The sequence below is a fragment of the Zeugodacus cucurbitae genome, chromosome 2, assembly GCF_028554725.1.
Source record: "Zeugodacus cucurbitae isolate PBARC_wt_2022May chromosome 2, idZeuCucr1.2, whole genome shotgun sequence".
Taxonomy (NCBI): Eukaryota; Metazoa; Arthropoda; class Insecta; order Diptera; family Tephritidae; genus Zeugodacus; species Zeugodacus cucurbitae.
The window spans coordinates 63,679,101-63,699,054 of NC_071667.1; the positions used below are offsets into that span (position 1 = coordinate 63,679,101).

General features: G+C 36.3%; 2 protein-coding genes across 3 annotated transcripts in view; both read right to left on the bottom strand.

Annotated features, from left to right (window-relative positions):
* The window catches only part of Slc5a5_1 (sodium-coupled monocarboxylate transporter 1), an 89,837-nt gene that overhangs the window by 49,202 nt on the left and 20,681 nt on the right, over positions 1-19,954 (bottom strand). The gene's annotated exons all lie outside the window — the stretch shown is intronic.
* The window catches only part of LOC105218776 (sodium-coupled monocarboxylate transporter 1), a 67,218-nt gene that overhangs the window by 26,579 nt on the left and 20,685 nt on the right, over positions 1-19,954 (bottom strand). For both annotated transcript variants that reach the window (XM_054225200.1, XM_054225199.1), the window contains exons 2-3: positions 4,816-5,075; positions 3,633-3,780 (exon numbers count right to left, since the gene is read on the bottom strand). In XM_054225200.1, coding sequence (XP_054081175.1) covers positions 3,633-3,780; positions 4,816-5,026 — 359 coding nt within the window. In that variant the 5' untranslated portion in view covers positions 5,027-5,075. The remainder of the gene's footprint in view (positions 1-3,632; positions 3,781-4,815; positions 5,076-19,954) is intronic.

Genomic DNA, 19,954 nt, shown 5'->3' on the forward strand with positions numbered 1-19,954 from the left:
ATCTGTCTTTAAACTTTTCTATATATTATTCAATGGTTCAGTGCTAACCATATATTCATGAATTGAAAGCAGTTAGTAATTCAAAAATTAAATAAATAAAAAAGTGCTTTAAGTTAAGAAAGTTTACAAGGAAAGTTAAACGCCGAAAGATATTCACCAAAGTAAGAAGCGCAATACAATACCACTTGCGTTAGTGGAAAGCTGCTATATTTGTAGTTTGTTCGATTTGCTACTCTCCAATGCTTCACGAATCGAAGATAGCTAGAAATATATACACTCGTATGCTCTCATCGATCAAGTTCAGTAACTCAATACAAGTGAGTATTGTTTACACATTGCTGGATTTCAACGAGTGAGAAAGAGAAACAAGTAACGACTTGTCACGAAAAATGTCTCTGCTCATACCAATACGATGAGAGTACTGACAGAGCATTATATATATAACACAGGCACATAAAAATTATTAATCAGCGATCCCGAAAACCCCCGACTGACGAGATTCAAGCGATTCCGCTGAATTTTTCAAAAAAGCGTCCGCCAAATTGGATCCGCCATTTTGAGTTTTGAAAAAAAAAAAAAAACCGACACCGGATTCGTAATCCGTAATGTAGGAAACCCCCGAGTAGTGAGGTTCAAGCGAATTCGATCCGAGGATTTAAAAATCCCTCTCCGCCATATTGGTTTTCTGCGGTTATGTCAAAACCCTGATCTGATGGAGTTTAATGGACCTCGGATTCGGATTCAGCGACCCCAAAAGCATAAGACAGACATAGTAAGATTTCCAGGTCATAACAAAACATATTTTTTTGTGTGGTTGCTTAATTGAGAAAAGAGAAGAAGAAGAAACTTTTAAAAAAAGTGACTCAAGGAAGGCATTAAGAGCGAGCCTTAAAGTAGAAAGAAAGTATACTTGGTTTAATGCGGGTAGGGAATATCTAATTTTAGCAGGTTTCTCAAACTAATCAATCTCAAAATCAGAGCTCATGGAGGCTCTATTAGTATGGATTTATGTTTGGAGATTATAATTCGATCAGACATTTATCGTTGAGAAGACCCTAGAGAAAAAGATTGAAAAGATCGTGTTAAAAACTTGTGGACTATACAGCTACCTTCGAGAGTATGAAAAATATCTCTTGATTGATATTTATGATTGTTGTTCTTATTGTAGCAACAGTAAATATTTTATAAATTAATTTAATGCTTAGCTTTGACGAATGTGGGTCACTTTAAATATATAAATATATTTGTTTCTAATTTTTGTGATAATACTGCCTCCATTATAATGGCTCTAACCCACGCTGAACCATTAAGTGTCAAATGGAATTTATAATTATTTTGAAACTCTATTAAAGTTTTTCCCAAATATTTTTAGATATGAATATGTATGCGTCTACGTCCCCCACGAAAATCGTACACTGTGCGATTTGTGAGCCATTCAACAGCACCTGGGGGAGCTAAACTGTATAAATAAGAGTCAATTTACGGAATGTGTCTCTAATCAACACAACAACTGCCATAGAATTGCGATTGGAACATTTAAATTAAATTCAGAATGGCAATCTGGACGGACGGACGGACGACAGTGCTGTGCTGACTGCTGTGCACTGTATGTGTGTTTGTATGTATGTGCGTGTGCGTAGTTGTGAGTGCGGCACCATTGGCGAGCATACAATTAATTAAATATACACTAAACGCGCAAACATTTGATAACAAATTTGTTAACTAATTTTCAATGCGAAAGCAATTTAGTGACAATTTTACGTAGTTTGCATTGCACGCACACACGCACAGCTGTGGGCGCCACAACGAAAAGCAGGACCTGCTATTGTTTGCCTACTCGCCAACGCTCGCAGTCGAAAAACATCTGGTCTTAATGTTGTAGTTGTAGTTGTTGGTGGTGGCGCTTGTTGCCATTGCTCGCCTGTTTAATGATATTTAAATGTTCGCACAGCAGAACAATTTTAAATTTGTCGAAATGCTATTGTGAAAGTTCAGTGCTGCTTTGTTGTTGTGCGACGAGTACGCCTGCCGCTCTCTAGCGGCCACAGTGGACTGTTAGCGTCCATGCGTTCTGTGCGCTTAATTAAAAGTTGTCGCCAGTACATTTGAAGACTTTGTTGGCGCATAAATATGTTAAGTCTATTATGTTGTTGTTTGTATGTATGTATATGTCTGTGTCGTTATATGCCTTTCTTCGACTCATTCACTTGGACGGCAGAACGCGTTAGGAGCGGTAGTTTGAGAAGTCGTGTTTAGATAGATATAAGCAATTGTAGAAAAGTAGAGTATCGTTAAGTATATTTAAAGAAAATTTGTTTATAATTGCTTGACGGGTTACAGTGTGTTTTGATAATGGAACAAGTTAAAGGAACTATTAAAAGCATTTTTTTTTTAATTTCTGAAATGTTTAATGAGTTATAAACAAATAAAAAAAATTAGAATTTGGGTGTCATTTCCCTTGTTTCAACAGATATTTATTCAAAGCAGTTCAAAATATTATTTTTGCTCATGAAAATGAGATATATTAAATTATTAACTTTTTCATTCAATATTTTTTTTAAATTTAGCTTCATTCTTTTATTTGTCTATATTTTACCTTCTTCATAACTTTTCTTCTAGATCGGTATTCATATTAATCGAAAATCACCTTAGTCCAGTGTTTACGAATACATGTTGTCTACATTTAGGCGCGTATTGTCTAACAGTAATTTCGAACAGCGGTGGCGAAGACTTACACCTAATCTTAATTAATTTAATTTTAATACTCAGAAGAAAAAAGTCAAATAGCCTTTTAACACAGCCAAATTAATTGATCAATTAAAATTTTTATTGAGAGACCAGTTTCTGCTCTTCACACCTAGTACTCGATAATCGACCAGCTGTTATACATTTTTATTTTTTACTTTTCATAAGAAGTTGGTAAGTTTCATCAGCTGATTGCTATTTTCTTATTTATTTTCAGTAGCGACATCTACCGTCGTGTAGCGTGAACAACAACTTATATAATTATATAATACGGTTTTTGTCGCAGAGTTGCATTTCATTTTCATGTCGATTAAAATTCAACTAAAAGTTAATGTAGATTTTTATTTTGTATAGTAAATCGATCTTAATCAGCGTTTTAATCGAGCAGAGGCCGATTAATTGATCAATTAACTCCTGTGTGAAAAGGCTATAAAGGGAAAGGTTTCAATTGGAAGTCATCATATGAATATCGTCCAATCGTAAAGATTTATACCTTCTCTTAAAAGAGTAATTTATCGAATAATTTTTTGACTAAGTAGTAGATTACTCCAACATTTCTTGAAAGCACTAAAATTAATTTCTTTTTGATGAACAAATTATTAAAATAAATTCCTCCCTTCAACTTCTCAAACACCCTATATTAACACAAAATAATTTCCACCGAAATATTTAATATCCCCATTAACTGCGAGTGATTTGTAATTAAAGCAAATGCGCGTGTCCAACGTAATTGGTACAGCTGCTGCTGCTGCTACCACACTTTGTTGCTAACGAATCGATTACGCTCATGTGCGGGCGGCATGCACAAAGCGCCAATACCAAGTAGAAGGCAAAAGCAAAAAAGAAAGGAAATAAATTTATACAAAAGCTTCCGCACAACGACTTACCTTAAATCTATGTACTGGTAGACGGACGTTATACCCAAATTAAAGTAAACTGGCACAAATACGAAGCACACAATGGGATAAGCGCTGACCATGCCGTAGATGTTCTCCCACATGGCAGAGCCACGATAAAACAGCTCACTGGGATAACCTAGGTAAGGCAATAAGTTGAACAATATTATAAATAAGCATTTAACTACATAAATACAAATACAAGTACAACATACAAGTTACTGTATTAGAGGAAAATTCAAAAAAAAAAAAAATGTGGAAGCTGTGTTGATGTTGTTGGTGTACAGGTGAGTCAGTGGCTTTGGCAAATAAAAATTAAATAAGTCCACCTGAGCGCTGGGTAGTTATTCAATTTGCATAATATGCGTGTAATCTCTCGAATGCCGAGCGCACATACAGCTCTCTCTCTAAGTGTGTGTGTGTGTGTGGTGCTGTGTTGCGGCTAGTTAAATTTAAACTTTTTCTTTGGTAAAAGTTGTGCTTAACCTAACTCCTAAGTGGAAATGTATTATCCTTTCCTGCACAAGCTTTTGTGTGTTGTGTTTCCTTTTTTCGTTTCAACCAAATACAGTTATTCAAAACATACTTTGGGCACTTGGCCCCAACAAGCACAACAAATCACTGGCTTAGCATGAGTACTGGGTATCTTTGGCGCTGCGCTTCGTGTGCGAGCGACACCAGTGGAGAGCCTGTGTGTGTGTGTGTGTGTGTGTGTGTGGCACAAAGAGATAAGGGTATCATGAAGATAGAAATATGCAAACAAGGATCTGCTGCCTCATAGCAGCTTTTTGAACTTTTTATTTTGTGTGGCAAGTGAAGAGAGTATTTTTCCAGAAATTGATATAATTAATCACAAGGAGATATATACAAATGTGTATGAGTATATTTTTTGCGCAAAAATGCTTATCTAAAATTTGGATTATAAAATTCATTGGAAACACTTTAATTCGCTTTAACTCAGTGAGCTTAATTACTTGAAACGGTTTGTATTGCGACCGCTTGCATATTATTACTTTTATTATTCATTGTGCTCATTAACATTTTCAATAATTTCTACCAAATTCAATTAACTTTCTACTAACCAGTTCTTTCGATTGGCGCAAGGCATAGAACATTAGCGCGCTTTAATTGAATTTGAAATAAACTCAATTAGCATTAATTTTTTTAGACTCACCTAGTACGGTGCGTACGCCGAGCGTGCCGCGTGCAATTGATAACATAATCGCCACAATTGATATGCCACCGGTGGCAAAGACATAGTCGGCTTTGCTGCGCTCCTTCTTCTTGCCAAAGAGGCGTTTCCAAAGCGGTGCGAATACGGTGATCAAAATGAAGACCACAAACATGAAGTAGTCCCAGCCAAGTGTGTGCAGTTCTTTAGCCATTTTGCGTGTGAAACTGATTTATTTAGTATGTTGGAAAATACAACAGGAACTGTAAAAAAGTTAAAAAGGAAAATTAAATAAATATGAAACATTCAAAAAACAAAAAAAAAAAAATATATTTCAAGATATAAGTATTTTGATAAGCTTAGTATGAATTATATATAAGATATATATTATATCAATAAAAAATCTTCGACTTGTCAAAGCTTAGAGAGTGATGCATCGAACAAGCCACTAGCCTAAATCTAATAAACTGTGCTAATAAACGAGTAGTAGAATAGGAATATATTATATGTAGATCCTTAAGTGGCTATATTGCTCAGGTGTAATGAACCCAATTGGATAACTTTTTTGTTGCATTCATAAAACTTGTATGATTGGTGATTCGAACAAATAACTGGCGTAATTCTAATAGACTTCAATGATCAAAGAGACACATATTAAATCAATCAAGAGGTACTTCGAGTTCCTCCAGGTGATGTTTTATATTTAATAGCAGTTAGATAGATAGATAGATTTTAGATAGATTACAAATTTGAAATTTTGAATAGAAATCTAAAGACCTAAGGATAATTTAAGGCAGTAGTCTGCTGTACAGGCTTCAAAAAATCGATTTTTGTTGTTTTGTTTTAAATCTCTTCCAAAACTATCCAAGAATATGTCTTTAAAATTCCACAGGCCAATCCGACATATTTTCAAAGCTAGAGCAGTTTTAGTGGCCGAGCGTCAAGCAGGTGCGAATGCTCAGACAGACCTTTAAAGCGCGTTTTCTCGAGTTTTCATTTTCACAAGTGTTAGAAAACAGTGCCGGCGATAGCAAAAAGAATATATGTATGTCCGATCGAAAAAAACCAAAGTGATCTAGCTTAAATTATCTTCTATTTGAACTAAAAAAGTTGGATAAAAGTATTATTTAAACTACGTGTTTTGCAACTTAAAGTCAATTTTTTTCCAAACTTCGAAAAAATTTGGAATTTTATAACTTCTTTGGTATTTTTTTAGTTCTTAAAGAAAAGAAACTTATAAAAATTAAAAAAAAATTTGGTTCGACTGTTTCAGATGCATCGCACGACCTCCATCATCAGCACCGATTTACAAGTGCAGACTTCAGACGCTCCAGAAAAATACTTACAACTTTGAAAAAATGTCAATACTTTTTAATAATAAATATTGTTTTTTAAGCCTTAAATATAGTACACTATAGTCTTAAAATTCCGTTTACCGCAATCATTTCTTTCCCTTTCAAAAAAATTGCTAAAAAACGCTTTTTTCGGCTTCTAAAGCAAACTACTGCCTTAAATCATCTAAAAATACGAATATTTCTATTCCCTTCAAGAATATATTTATTAATTTGACGCTTTTTAGAAGATAAAGAATTGCTCCAAAGGAACTAAGCTAAGAAGGAAAGTTTAGTTTATCAAAAGCCATAATATTTCAGACCCTTCTTCATTTAGCATTACTTTTTATAACCGTAACTCAGCTTTGAACAAAATTTGTAAAGCAGAATTGTTTAACTTTTGCAGTTCTTCGCACTATTTATAACTTTAAATTCTAGTTTATTTTAAGTCCACGTTATTTTCGCACTAATAATATATATATATGTATGTATGTGCAACAAAGTCAGTTACTTCTTAATCCCTTTCATGCGCTCGAATTTGTGACCTTGCGCGTACAATGTGCTCATATTTTTTCTCAGAGCGCTTACAACAGCGGTTACAACAATTAGATGAACTAAATGGAGCAACGTATGCTAAGCTCTTAATACTATGAAAAACCGTTATGCTGTGGCAACAAATGGTTATCTTTATAAAAATTACATAAGCACGAGAAGCTATGGTTGTTGTTGTTAGTACTTATATAAAGTAGAGTTTAAAAATCAAATAGAGAGGAGTTGGTAATGCTTTAAAGGGAGTTGAGGAGTAAATGCGAATGATAAGAGTGAAATAGAATTAATTGAGTGTGATTATGTGTGGGGTAAATTATGAAAAAGTGTATAAAACGGGAATAATTCTGAATGCTAGATGAATGTTGGCTAAATTGGGATATATATAGTACAGAGAATGAGCCATAAGTCCTAAGGGTACAAACGGACAGATAAATATTTTTGTTAGGATAACTTCTATATTTATTTATATATATGTATGTATATATGAATAGTTAGTTACAACGTGCTGTAGTCAGGGGAGGCTTATTTATATGAGTATCCATGTATGCAACAAAAGTAATGGCGATGCTTGTGCAACCACCGCAAACTATAAATTTTAAGCTGGATAATATGGGTACGTTCATACGTTCCATTTTAATTTTTTTCCCTCAACATATTTCCAAGCTTACTGCGGTCGAGTTACTCGTATTATATGCACTCACACTCACACTCATACATATATATGTATATACATATATATTTATACGTGAGCAATCACACGGATTTGCTTGATTCCTATGTGAGTTGTTGCAAAATTGTGCCTTTATTTATTGTTGTTGTGGAGTTTTTTTATAATCTCTGCATAAAATCGCTGTGTGTTCGATTGTTACAACCGGTAATTGCTGCGTGGGCGTGTATGTGTTCGCGCTGAAAAATTTACAACTAAAAGGGAATACAGCAGTTTGCTTTGAAATAAATGTATTTGCTAGATTTTATAAGCCGCTTTGCTTTAAAACCAGTATTTTTCGGATATCAAACGGATATGAATAGTTGCGCATTTGTATTTACCGATAATTCAGATTCAATAATTTAAAAATATTTATAACACGCATTTATGTTTCTGGCCCCTATTTCGGGATTCCGAATTTCGGTATTAATATTTGTTGTATTGTTGTAACAGTATTTTCAAAAAATGTAACAGAGACATAAACTCAGTTTTTATAGACAACCAAAGATCAAAACAGACTGCCTACCTCGCAATGTTGCGATCGACCGCAACACGAGCGGGATGGGAAAGATACCGAGAGCTGAAGAGGGAAGCGAGACGCATTTGCAGAAAAAGAAAGAAAGAGGCAGAAATGCGTGAGTATGACGAGCTTGACAAGCTGGCCGACAGGGGTAATGCTCGAAAATTTTACGAAAAGATCCGGCGACTAACTGAAGGTTTCAAGACCGGAGCACACTCCTGTAGGACCCCCAGCGGTGATCTAGTGGTTGATGACCAGAGTATACTGTGTTTGTGGAGGGAACACTTCTCCAGCCTGCTGAATGGCAGTGAAAGTACAACACCAGGAGATGGCGAACCCGATTCCCCAATCGACGACGATGGAATAGATGTTCCATTGCCCGACCGTGAAGAAATTAGAATAGCAATTACCCGCTTGAAGAACAACAAGGCGGCGGGGGCCGATGGATTGCCGGCCGAGCTATTCAAATACGGCGGCGAAGAGCTGATAAGGTGCATGCATCAGCTTCTTTGCGAAATATGGTCGGAAGAAAGCATGCCCGACGATTGGAATCTCAGTGTACTCTGCCCAATCCACAAAAAGGGAGACCCCACAATCTGCGCCAACTATCGTGGAATAAGCCTCCTTAACATCGCTTATAAGGTTCTATCGAGCGTACTGTGTGAAAGACTAAAGCCCACCGTCAACAAACTGATTGGACCTTATCAGTGTGGCTTTAGACCTGGAAAATCAACAACTGACCAGATATTCACCATGCGCCAAATCTTGGAGAAGACCCGTGAAAAAAGGATCGACACACACCATCTATTTGTCGACTTTAAAGCTGCTTTCGACAGCACGAAAAGGAGCTGCCTTTATGCCGCGATGTCTGAATTTGGTATCCCCGCAAAACTAATACGGCTGTGTAAGTTGACGTTGAGCAACACCAAAAGCTCCGTCAGGATCGGGAAGGACCTCTCCGAGCCGTTCGATACCAAACGAGGTTTCAGACAAGGTGACTCGCTATCGTGCGACTTCTTTAACTTGATGCTGGAGAAAATTATAAGAGCTGCAGAGCTAAATAGAGAAGGTACAATCTTCTACAAGAGTGTACAGCTCCTGGCGTACGCCGATGATATTGATATCATCGGAAACAACACCCGCGCCGTTAGTTCTGCTTTTTCCCGCCTGGATAAGGAAGCGAAGCGAATGGGTCTGGTGGTGAACGAGGACAAGACGAAATATCTCCTGTCATCAAACAAACAGTCAGCGCATTCGCGTCTTGGCTCCCACGTCACTGTTGACAGTCATAACTTTGAAGTTGTAGATAATTTCGTATATCTAGGAACCAACATTAACACCGATAATAATGTCAGCCTTGAAATCCAACGCAGAATCACTCTTGCCAACAGGTGCTACTATGGACTGAGTAGGCAATTGAAAAGTAAAGTCCTCTCTCGACGAACAAAAACTAAACTCTACAAGTCCCTCATCATTCCCGTCCTACTTTATGGTGCAGAAGCGTGGACGGTGTCAACATCCGATGAGACGGCACTAGGAGTTTTCGAGAGAAAGGTTTTGCGGAAGATTTGTGGTCCCTTAAACATTGGCAACGGCGAATACCGCAGACGATGGAACGATAAGCTGTATGTGTTATTCGACGACATAGACATAGTCCAGCGAATAAAAAGACAGCGGCTACGCTGGCTGGGTCATGTTGTTCGAATGGATGAAAGTGCCCCAGCTCTGAAAGTTTTCGATGCAGTACCCGCTGGTGGAAGCCGAGGAAGAGGGAGACCTCCACTCCGGTGGAAGGACCAGGTGGAGAAGGACCTGTCTTCACTTGGTATTACCAATTGGCGCCAAACCGCCAAAAGGAGAGATGCGTGGCGCACTGTTGTGGACTCGGCTATAACCGCGTAAGCGGTTTCTACGCCAGTTAAGAAGAAGAAAGATCAATGACAATCAATAAGGTCAATTTAGGTGTCTAACAAGGTAAACTTAAAGATCGGGATCCCGAAATAAATAAATTTAGCAGAGCTTCATAAGAATTTAGACTTATTGAGTTCATTTGTGATATTTGCCACATATAATTATTGAAATTCTAACTTACATATTATTGAAATTTGAATATTAAAAAAATCTGAGTCCCGAAATTTCGAGATTATTATTTCACGATCTCGAAATCTACTTTTTGGCAGTTGGAGATCAAATGAAATCTATTATAATTCTTGGAAAAGACTGTGAAAACTGTAAATATTAGGTCTACAACTTTTTCCAATAGATGTCTCTAGGGTCAAGCACTGCTCGATTTAATCGATTAAATTGTTTTATATCGATCTTGGACGTTTGTGTCAACATTAACCCAATAAAATATTTGTAGAGATCTGTTTGCATTCCAAACTTATTCTCAACTGAAAATGTCACTTCTTGAGCTGAATTCTCGACATTTGCGGGAAATTTTGCTTTCTTTTTAATTGCAAGAAAAGTGCGGCTGAGGCTCATCGACATGACAAAAACGGCGGAAGCAAAGTTATAGACCAAATATTAAAAAATGCGAGTCCCAAGGTTTCGAGGTCATAATTTCGGTTTAACTAATGTTACATCAAATCGTTATGGATACAAAAGATTGACAGAATAAAATCTGGCTTTCCATACAGTAATAAGAACTAATTTAAGATACTATAAATAGAATCTATCTTACCTCCCATAATAAGAGATCAAAACCAACGATGATTTTGGGGCGTTCATATCAATTAATGACTGATTTATGATTAAATTTTTCTAAGAGGTCACTTAGGCTTTCTGCCAACGGTAAAAGGGTATGTTTGTATGTCTACAACTTTGAATAGCTTTTATTTTCCAAATGTATCATACATTTTGAAAACCTGCTGCGGCTATTAGTACACAATTTACTCGTAACTCAACGTCTACAACATAAAGCTATCACTAACTGACAACGCTAATAAAAATATCAAAACCGCAAAAATGTTGCAACAAAAACAACTAAAGCGGCAACTAAATTTCTCAATTTGCTGCAAACATGCAAAGTGCAAACCAATGCCAGCCAACTTGTAGATAAATCCAGAAGCGAAGACCGCAAACAACGATTCGAAAGTAATACATACAAACATACATACATATTTCGAAGAAAATCACACGAAGGGTCGCGGCCTGTGATTTGGCCCGCAGTGATAACCGACAAATTGAATATGGCGCTCTTGGCAGCCACTCGAGCAACGACAGACTACTAGAAACTTAATCCTTTTCCTCTTTTTTTTATTTTTTGTTGTTTTTGTTTTCCTATTTTTGTTTTGTTGCCGCTTCGAGTACTTTATAGGCAGGTTGGCCAATTGGCTGCTTTCGCTGCGGCTCACTGTGCTTGGCAGTATGCTGGATGGCGTCCAACAGTGCCACATCAAGCAAGGTGCCACACTGGAACACAAGGCATATGCATTTAGCACACTTTACTCTGGCCACATGAAGACATCCTGTCTAACAGCGTTCTCCTTGCCATCCCCCTCACTTTGCCTTACGAGTGCTTCAACACTGCCGTCGACCACCTTGACTGCTTGCCACATGCTGTGTGGCTTGCATACGGCTGCTGTCACTGCTGCACTGTCGGCCCCTTTCGGCCGCTGTGGCCACTACGAGTAAGAGCATTGGTGCGCCTCTCAACTATTTATGCTTGTACGTGCGGCTGCCAAGCGAAAAGATTTGCGTTTTTCACTCTATTCTTTCGACGAATATTCCATTCGTTGGCGTTGTTGTGCCAGCAAGCAAATCAAAACATAAATCTCCAACAATTCTAGTGTAATTGAATTTCACTCCACAACACTGCACTATCACGCTCTTCACTCTTTATTCGCTCTCTCTTCTGCTTCTCCAACCATTGTACCTTTCTTTTATTATATACGCTTATTGTTTTTATGTTTTAATTCGACTAGATTTTCCTTGGAATTGCATTGAAGATAACAATAGAAAAAAATCAACAACAACAATTGTTATATATATAACTGTAATGCAATAGCATTGGTATCCTTAAGTCCTCAGGAAAGAGCTGCCAAAGTGTTTAGAGTGCTTTTCCCATTGTGGTCAACTATTTAGTGTGTTGTTCTCGTTGCAATTGTTTGTTGGCGTTGTTGTTGTTGAACAGCAAGGAATTGAAGAATAGTAGTAGTAAAACGTTTGAAAGTTTATTAGATAATGGCATAGTTTGACTGCCTGCTGACTCTTGGCTCCGGGCAGCCTTGTCTGCGTTTGTGCTCCGGGTTATTTACATGGAATTTAAACCACACACACACACCAACACATAAGTATATATCTACGTACATATATACTGATATTTGCATACGTTTAGTGTTCGTCAATTGTGCACAGAGCTTCTGCGTAGACGAATATGTTCTTCCATGTAAATACCACAGAGAAGTACAGAAGTTGTTCGGTAAAGTAATGAGTCCTCTCTGACAAATGAAATACCACTTGACATTGCTGTGGAACATTGGTGAGTGAAACCGAGTTTGGTATGGAATCCATTTTGAATTCATTTAATTAACACCGAAATGACCGAAATGAATGGTTTACGAGTTTGTGACATCTACATTGCCTGGAAAAATTAATTGCTGACAACTTTAGCTTAAAAGCTTTTATATACCAACAATCACATATGGACATGTATTATATCAAACAGATAAAGTAGTTGCCAATGTATTATTCAACTAACTTGATATGCCGCTTTATTTCTTGCGAATTCATTACAGTTAAGTGTGAAGTTGTAAAATATATTGAAAGATAAATTGGAGAACATAGTCTCACTTCTAGAAAACCGATAAGCCCAAAGTGATTTTAGTTAAAAGTGAAGTTTTATATGTATTTTGCCACAGCTGTAAAGATAAAATTGTATTATTTATCTTATATCATTTGTCCAAAGTGCTGACCAAAGCTTCTAAGAATGCAGAAGAAGAAGTTTTACCAAATATATATTGTGCTCCCTCGTTTCCCTGCACATTAGTGCATACTTTGACTGAACACAAAACCAAAATAAATAAAAAAGCACAAAAGAAGCAATAATGCCAAAGTTCTGTATTTTCCACTTTCCTTCATTTTTATCTTCTGAAAATACTTAATAATTGAAGTGCAGCCATTAGAGACTAGCAAAATGCTTAGACAAGTTATCGGGCAATAAATAGCATAAAGTATTTATAAGTGTTTCAAGGCGAGCGCCAAATGCGCTCTGCACAACAGGTAGCCAACTTCGTGTGGACATTAGTTTGCAAGAAAATTCAAAGGAAGCGCTGTAAACAGTTTTGCTACCATCTTTCCGTGTCAAAAGTGTTTGAATAAAACATAGAAAACGTTGCAATTACGGTAAATTTGAGGCAAGGCACACCGCTTGCTTGGAAGCGATGCATAAAGCAGAGAAAAATATAAAAACACCTTGTAAAGTATTCAGAAGTGCTTACAGCCTTCTATTAGAGGAGTAATTTTCAGTCTATTTTATTTCTGTATAAATTAGAAATTGAGAGATAAACTCTTCAATGATCTCGATTGTGCGGGAAGTGTTAAGCGCTCAATAGAATATCACATCTCAACAAAATAGTATGGAACGAAATATAGTATACACTATTTATTAAACATCGTTCAGAATGTCTTAGCATCTTCGCCAGTTACTCTCACTTATAGGCTTCTCAGATTGAAAAGTTTGCTTTGATGAAATGTTCTCTAGCTAGGTTTGAAATGATTAATAACAACAACAATGATATCAATGAAAGTTCAAAGATTCCAAGAAATGTGTTTTAATGTTCCAAGACTTGTTCGACAACATCAAGAAATGAAAAAGGTTAAAACGATGAACTTATAAAGGAAATATATCTTAAGCTGGTAAAAGGTAACATTCGAATATTTATGGGTCTCCAATAGAGGCTAAAATAAAGATCACAAGAGATTTTGAGATGAAAAAACAAGATAATGTGACTCTTTAGGATCACCCTATAGTAGTATACATACATACATATATCTATATATCTCATATACAAGTATATATTTGAAATTCTTTAAACTTCGCCGTCAAAACAATTAAGTTCACTTTCACTTTGCGCCAACTTCACCCAATTTTGTTTATACTCGCACTCGCATTTGTTGTTGCTGCAAGTTTCAATTGGTTTCATTTATCTCCGAGCGCTTAAAATTCTCTTTCCGCTATACACTACTAACAACTTTGTGCGCTAGCCATTTGCCGCTTTGCCAATGTTTGGCACGCTTTTATTACCCCGTTAATGCCACACAAGGCATGTTGCATGTTGCTCTTGTTCTTACTAGCCTGTTGTTGTTGTTGTTCAACCCCACATTTTGTTCGGCACAAACACTCAAACACACACACAATGAAAAGAAATATGTTTTTGCTTTGCTCATACTTCATGCCACCACACTACACCACAGCTGCCAGCGTCACCACCAGTGTTGCCACCAGCGCCGCCGTGGCCACTGTGAAATATATATTGTTCTGCGAAATTCCGGTAATTTATTTTGTGTGTTTGGCTTAAAGAATAAAGTGAAAAATTGCCAATGTTGCACAAGTTTTGTGTAGTTAAAATTAATATTTAGCGTGTGCGCGCCCCGACTATGTATTCTCGGAGCGCAAAGTGGGTGCGGAACTATGTTGCGGTTGTCGGGGCAGAGACGTGCCGCCAAAAGTGTGTTGCATGGCGTGAATGGTACTGGGAAAGCGTGAGAAATGCTTCAAATTTTTTCCTCATTTTAAGTTGCGGTTCATGAGAAATGTTAAATGTCAGCAAAATTTGTATTTATATATTTGAAATGGTGGCAGCAAGTGTTGCGGTTTTCGCTGTACACTACAATAGTTCAAGTCATTAGAAGATATATGTTGACCAAAATGGAACAGGACATTGCTAAAAATTATACTTGTGAATGAGTGGAGGAGTGAGTAACACGCCTCTCTGTAGAAAACAGAATTGTTGTTGTTTACAAGGAGTACTTTTTGGACGTTAGACCTAATTCAGAATTCTTTTTTGACTGTGTTCTATAGAGTTACTGCTGAAATTAAACCAGAATAAAACCTTATAAATGCGGACTTTATATAAGGAAAGTGGTCAGGGCAAGTGGACAGTATACTCTATACCAGTTGCCTTACATGATAGGAGTAGCTAATCTAGAGTTTTATCTTTATTTGGTAATCTTATTATTCATATCCTTTGGATCATTATGATCTCATGCCATTCTCCTTGAGTAACCCTTTAATGATTCTCAAGTTTCACTAAGAAAATTGTATAAAACTAATATACTGAAGGGATGAAGGAAACTTTTGCCACAACATAGGATTATATTACTCCATAGTTATGAAAAAAAAAATAAAAACACAGTAAAGTGAACAATACTTCATATGTTTCCTGAACTCTCTTCTACCAAACCACTTGTGTATAATCCCCTTTTGAATTCTGTTTATGAATATTTGTTATAATCGAATTGCAACTTGCTCCTGCTACAACTCACAGCCACAAATCTACAGACACACTCTCGCATATGAAAATATCCCCCACATATTCTTATGTACACACATGGCGTGCATGTTTATTTGTTGGCTTGATGAAATCATTTAATTTAAACTCGACGGGCACCGCAATTGCTATCACTGCCACAGCCACTGCCACTATTGTGTTTGCGGTTAGCGCACAACATCAACGCTTCATCATATCAACGCTTGTGATTAATGTGCGCACATATGTATATAGCTCACATGGCATATATGCGTTTGCATATGCCGCATGTCCACAACAACAACAATAACAAATAATATATTTACATGTATTTTCAGCGCTCTCTTTTGCATTTAATTTTTCAAACAAAAAACTGTGTGGCCCAGTTGCGGTTGTGTAACAGCTTGCGTTACAACTGTTGCGAGAGTTCTTTTAAACTTCCCCGACTTCTGTTTTTTATACGAGTACAGTGAAGTAAATAAATGTAATTGACATCATAGAAAGGAATTTTTGACTGTATAAAGATGAAATGTTAAGGAGAAAGTTATGACTAAATATATAAAAAAGACTAAATCATTATTTCATAATTGGAAAACAAGAAAAGAATCACGTTGTATTCCACAAATAGAAGTAACCCTCACTATTTCCATGACCTGCATTGACATTCGTAAATTCGTGACTAAATATAACCTTAATTTTTGACGAATAAAAAATGCACATGGCTTTGTTGCGCCTTAGTGAGGCTACGTAAAAAATGCTTATTCTTTATTGTTGTTGTACAGATATTCTGAAGATATATTGACTTAAGTCTCCGGTTTTGGCTGCACAGTTACACATCTAACGCGCCCTACACCAACAGTGTAACCATCATCATAATTTTTTTCGCTTTAATTTTCACCTAAATGCTGTGTTGCACTCGTCTTTTTATTCATGCCACAGTGTAACGTTTGCGAGTAAAATGGCTCAAAACATAAATAAACATAAATATGCCATGATTTGTCTAAAAAATTGTTTTGAAATCAAGGATATGTCCATAAGTAACTTTTTGGTACGAGAAACTCGAAATTTTTGGAAAATGTGCCAAGAGACGAATTAAAAAAAAAAACAAGTTAGGAAGGGCTATGTTCGGGTGTTGCCGAATATATTATATAATACTCAATTTGACCCACATATTCGTCATATATATATTGTATAAAGTCCATTGAAAGTTGGAAATCATAATATTAGGTTAGAAGCACCGAGGTCCTCGTGTTCGATATATGGGGCCTTAAAAACCTATGGTCCAATTTCGGCGATTTTTAGAATGGGGCTGCCACACTATAAACATAGTATTTGTGCAAAGCTCTGCACCGATATCTTCACTAGTGCTTACTTTATATATTGTAAAGTAAGCGATTCAGATAGTATTCAAAGTTCTGGTATATAGGAAGTAGGCGCGGTTGTGAAGCGATTTGGCCTATTTTCACAATATATCATTGGAATGTAAGGAAACTATTACAAACCAAGTTTCATTGAAATCGGTCGAGTAGCCACGCCCGTTTTCCATTTTGTAAAAAAATCTGAGTGCAGCTTCCATCTGCCATTCCTTATGTGAAATTTAGTGTTTCTGACGTTTTTCGTTAGTGAGTTAACCCACTTTTAATAATTTTCAACCTAACTTTTGTATGGGAGGTGGGCGTGGTTATGATCCGATTTCTTTCTTTTTTGGACTGCATTAGGAAGTGGCTAAAAAAACGACTGCAGAAAGTTTGGTTTATATAGCTCTATTGGTTTGCGAGATATGTACAAAAAACTTATTAGGGGGCGGGGTCACGCCCATTTCCCCAAAAAAATTACGTCCAAATATGCCCCTTCATAGTGCGATCCTTCATACCAAATTTTATTTTCATAGCTTTATTTATGGCTTAGTTATGGCACTTTATGTGTTTTCGGTTTTCGCCATTTTGTGGGCGTGGTAGTGGTCCGATTTTGCTCATTTTCGAAAGCAACCTTCCTATGGTGCTAAGTTTCATCAAGATATCTTAATTTTTACTCAAGTTACTGCTTGCACAGACGGACGGACGGACAGACAGACATTTGGATTTGAACTCCACTCTTCACCCTGATCACTTTGGTATATATAACCCTATATCTAACTCGTCTTAGTTTTGGGTGTTACAAACAACCGTTATGTGAACAAAACTATAATACTCTCTTTAGCAACTTTTGTGGCGAGAGTATAAAAATAATTTAAAAATTTTTGTTATTAGATATAAAAAAATCCAAAAAAAAAATTAAGAAATGTTGAGATTTGGTTGTCCTTGGCTGCATAAAAATCCGGGACCGTGCTGGCAGAAATAAGTATAGAAACCACTATGGAGAACTAAAAAAATAAAATTAATTCTAAGAGATTCTACTGCAATTTTTGAACAGTTATTCCACTCCCTTCACACCACTGTGCACCGCAATTGGTGTCAGTTGCTTTGGCGTCTGGAGTGTTGCCAGCCAGGATATGCGTCATGTTGCGCAAGGGCATCAGAGGCGCTATTGGTATATACCGCGCGAAGGATTTATATGAAGCGGTTCAAAATATAACGGTACAGTTACAAATACACACGCACACTGTATATTTACAGCCGGGTAGTTCCCTACAAAGTGTCGGTAGCACTTGCCAATGCAGAAATTAGAATTTATTGTCTGGATTAAAATGAAATTAATGTAGTGCAAGGATATCCGCTGCGCTTCGCTTGAATACATATACAACAGTTAAATGCTGTAGCGATGGCAATGAGTGGCAAAGATTGATTTATTGATATACTTATTGCGTCTTGTAGACAAGTACATGAGCTGGGTACAAGTTCAAGTCTTTTCTAATTCATGGAGTAGTTGTTCTATATGTAGTTGGTTAATAAGGAAAGAAAAATATTTAACAAGTGAAGATGTGTCTATGTAAGATTTGTAAGTTAGAGAAATTTAAATTTGAAGAAAATATTATTCTATTCTTTGAACGTAGTTTGACATTTCGAGAATATTGGTATAGTGTTGTAAAAGGTGAGTTAACGCAAATATTTTGACATGGTAAACACCAAATTGCCAATTAACTCGAGTTTATGGTCCAAAGTTAATTTATCTTAACTCTAATAATTAATGTGGTACAAATCTTAAGGAATTTCGATTTTTATGTCAAAAATACACTATGTCCTACATTACATAATATCCTCTCTTTCTCTCTCTCTCGAACTTTTTCAACAAGATGCTGAATCACTCATAAGTAGTTGATGGAATTATTTTCTTCAAAACTCTTTTTATACTCTCGCAACAAATGTTGCTAAGAGAGTATTATAGTTTTGTTCACATAACGGTTGTTTGTAAGTCATAAAACTAAACGAGTTAGATATAGGGTTTTATATATGAAAATGATTAAGATGACGAGACGAGTTGAAATCCGGATGTCTGTCGGAAATCTGTCCGTCCGTCCGTCAGTCCGTGCAACGAATAACTTGAGTAAAATGGGCAAGATCGGACCATTGCCATTGTCATAACTAAGCCATAAATAAAGTTATGAAAATAAAATTTGGAACATAGGATCGTATTAGGAAGGGGCACATTCGGATGTAATTTTTTTGGAAAACTGGGCGTGACCCCGCCCTCAAATATGTTTTTTGTATATAACTCGTAAACCAATAAAACTATATAAATCAAACTTTCAATCTGCAGTCGTTTCTTTATACAGTTCAAAAAGGAAAGAAATCGGATAATAACCACTCCCACCTCCCATACAAAGGTTAGGTTGAAAATGACTAAAAGTGGGTTAACTCACTAACGAGAAACGTCCTCTGGCTTCACTTGAGAAAAAATTGTCGAAAACGGACAATAACTTTTCATGGCCCTGTTATCGAACATGTTGAACTCCGCGGCTAAGGGAAAATTTTAACCGAAAATATGGAAAAATCTCTCTGATAATTTAATGTAATTCAGAGGAAATTGTTTTCTTCTAATAGTGTGATTCTGTTCCAAAAATTATTAAAATCGGATAATAATATCTCCTAGCTCCCATATACCTAATTATAGGTTTTTCAAAAATACGGTGGGCTTCAATCTGAATATATGTATTGGTTAATATGTGAGATATCTTAGCGAAATTAAGTGAGTGTATAGTTTTGGATATAGTATACCTTGCTGGTGAAAATGAATGAAATCGGTTCAGGAATTACCTCAACCCTCATACATTATATAGGACGATTTTCGTTATTCTATTAAACTTTATGCCGAATTTATAGGTAAATTTGTGTGTTATGTAAATAAAATTTCTTCAATAAATTGCGAGAGTATAAAATGTTCGGTTACACCCGAACTTAGCCTTTCCTTACTTGTTTCGTAATACCGTTATTATTTTGATGTATTTTAATTTGTATATTATAATTTCATACAAAAAACTGTACGAACGTCAAGGCGAATACTAAGAATGATTACGAAATTAATAAAAAGCAACAACAAAAAACATACAACAATAACAATTATAATGATAAACAACCATGTCGCTGTCACGTAAATACAACGCTGATGTTTTCAAGAAGTGTCAGTG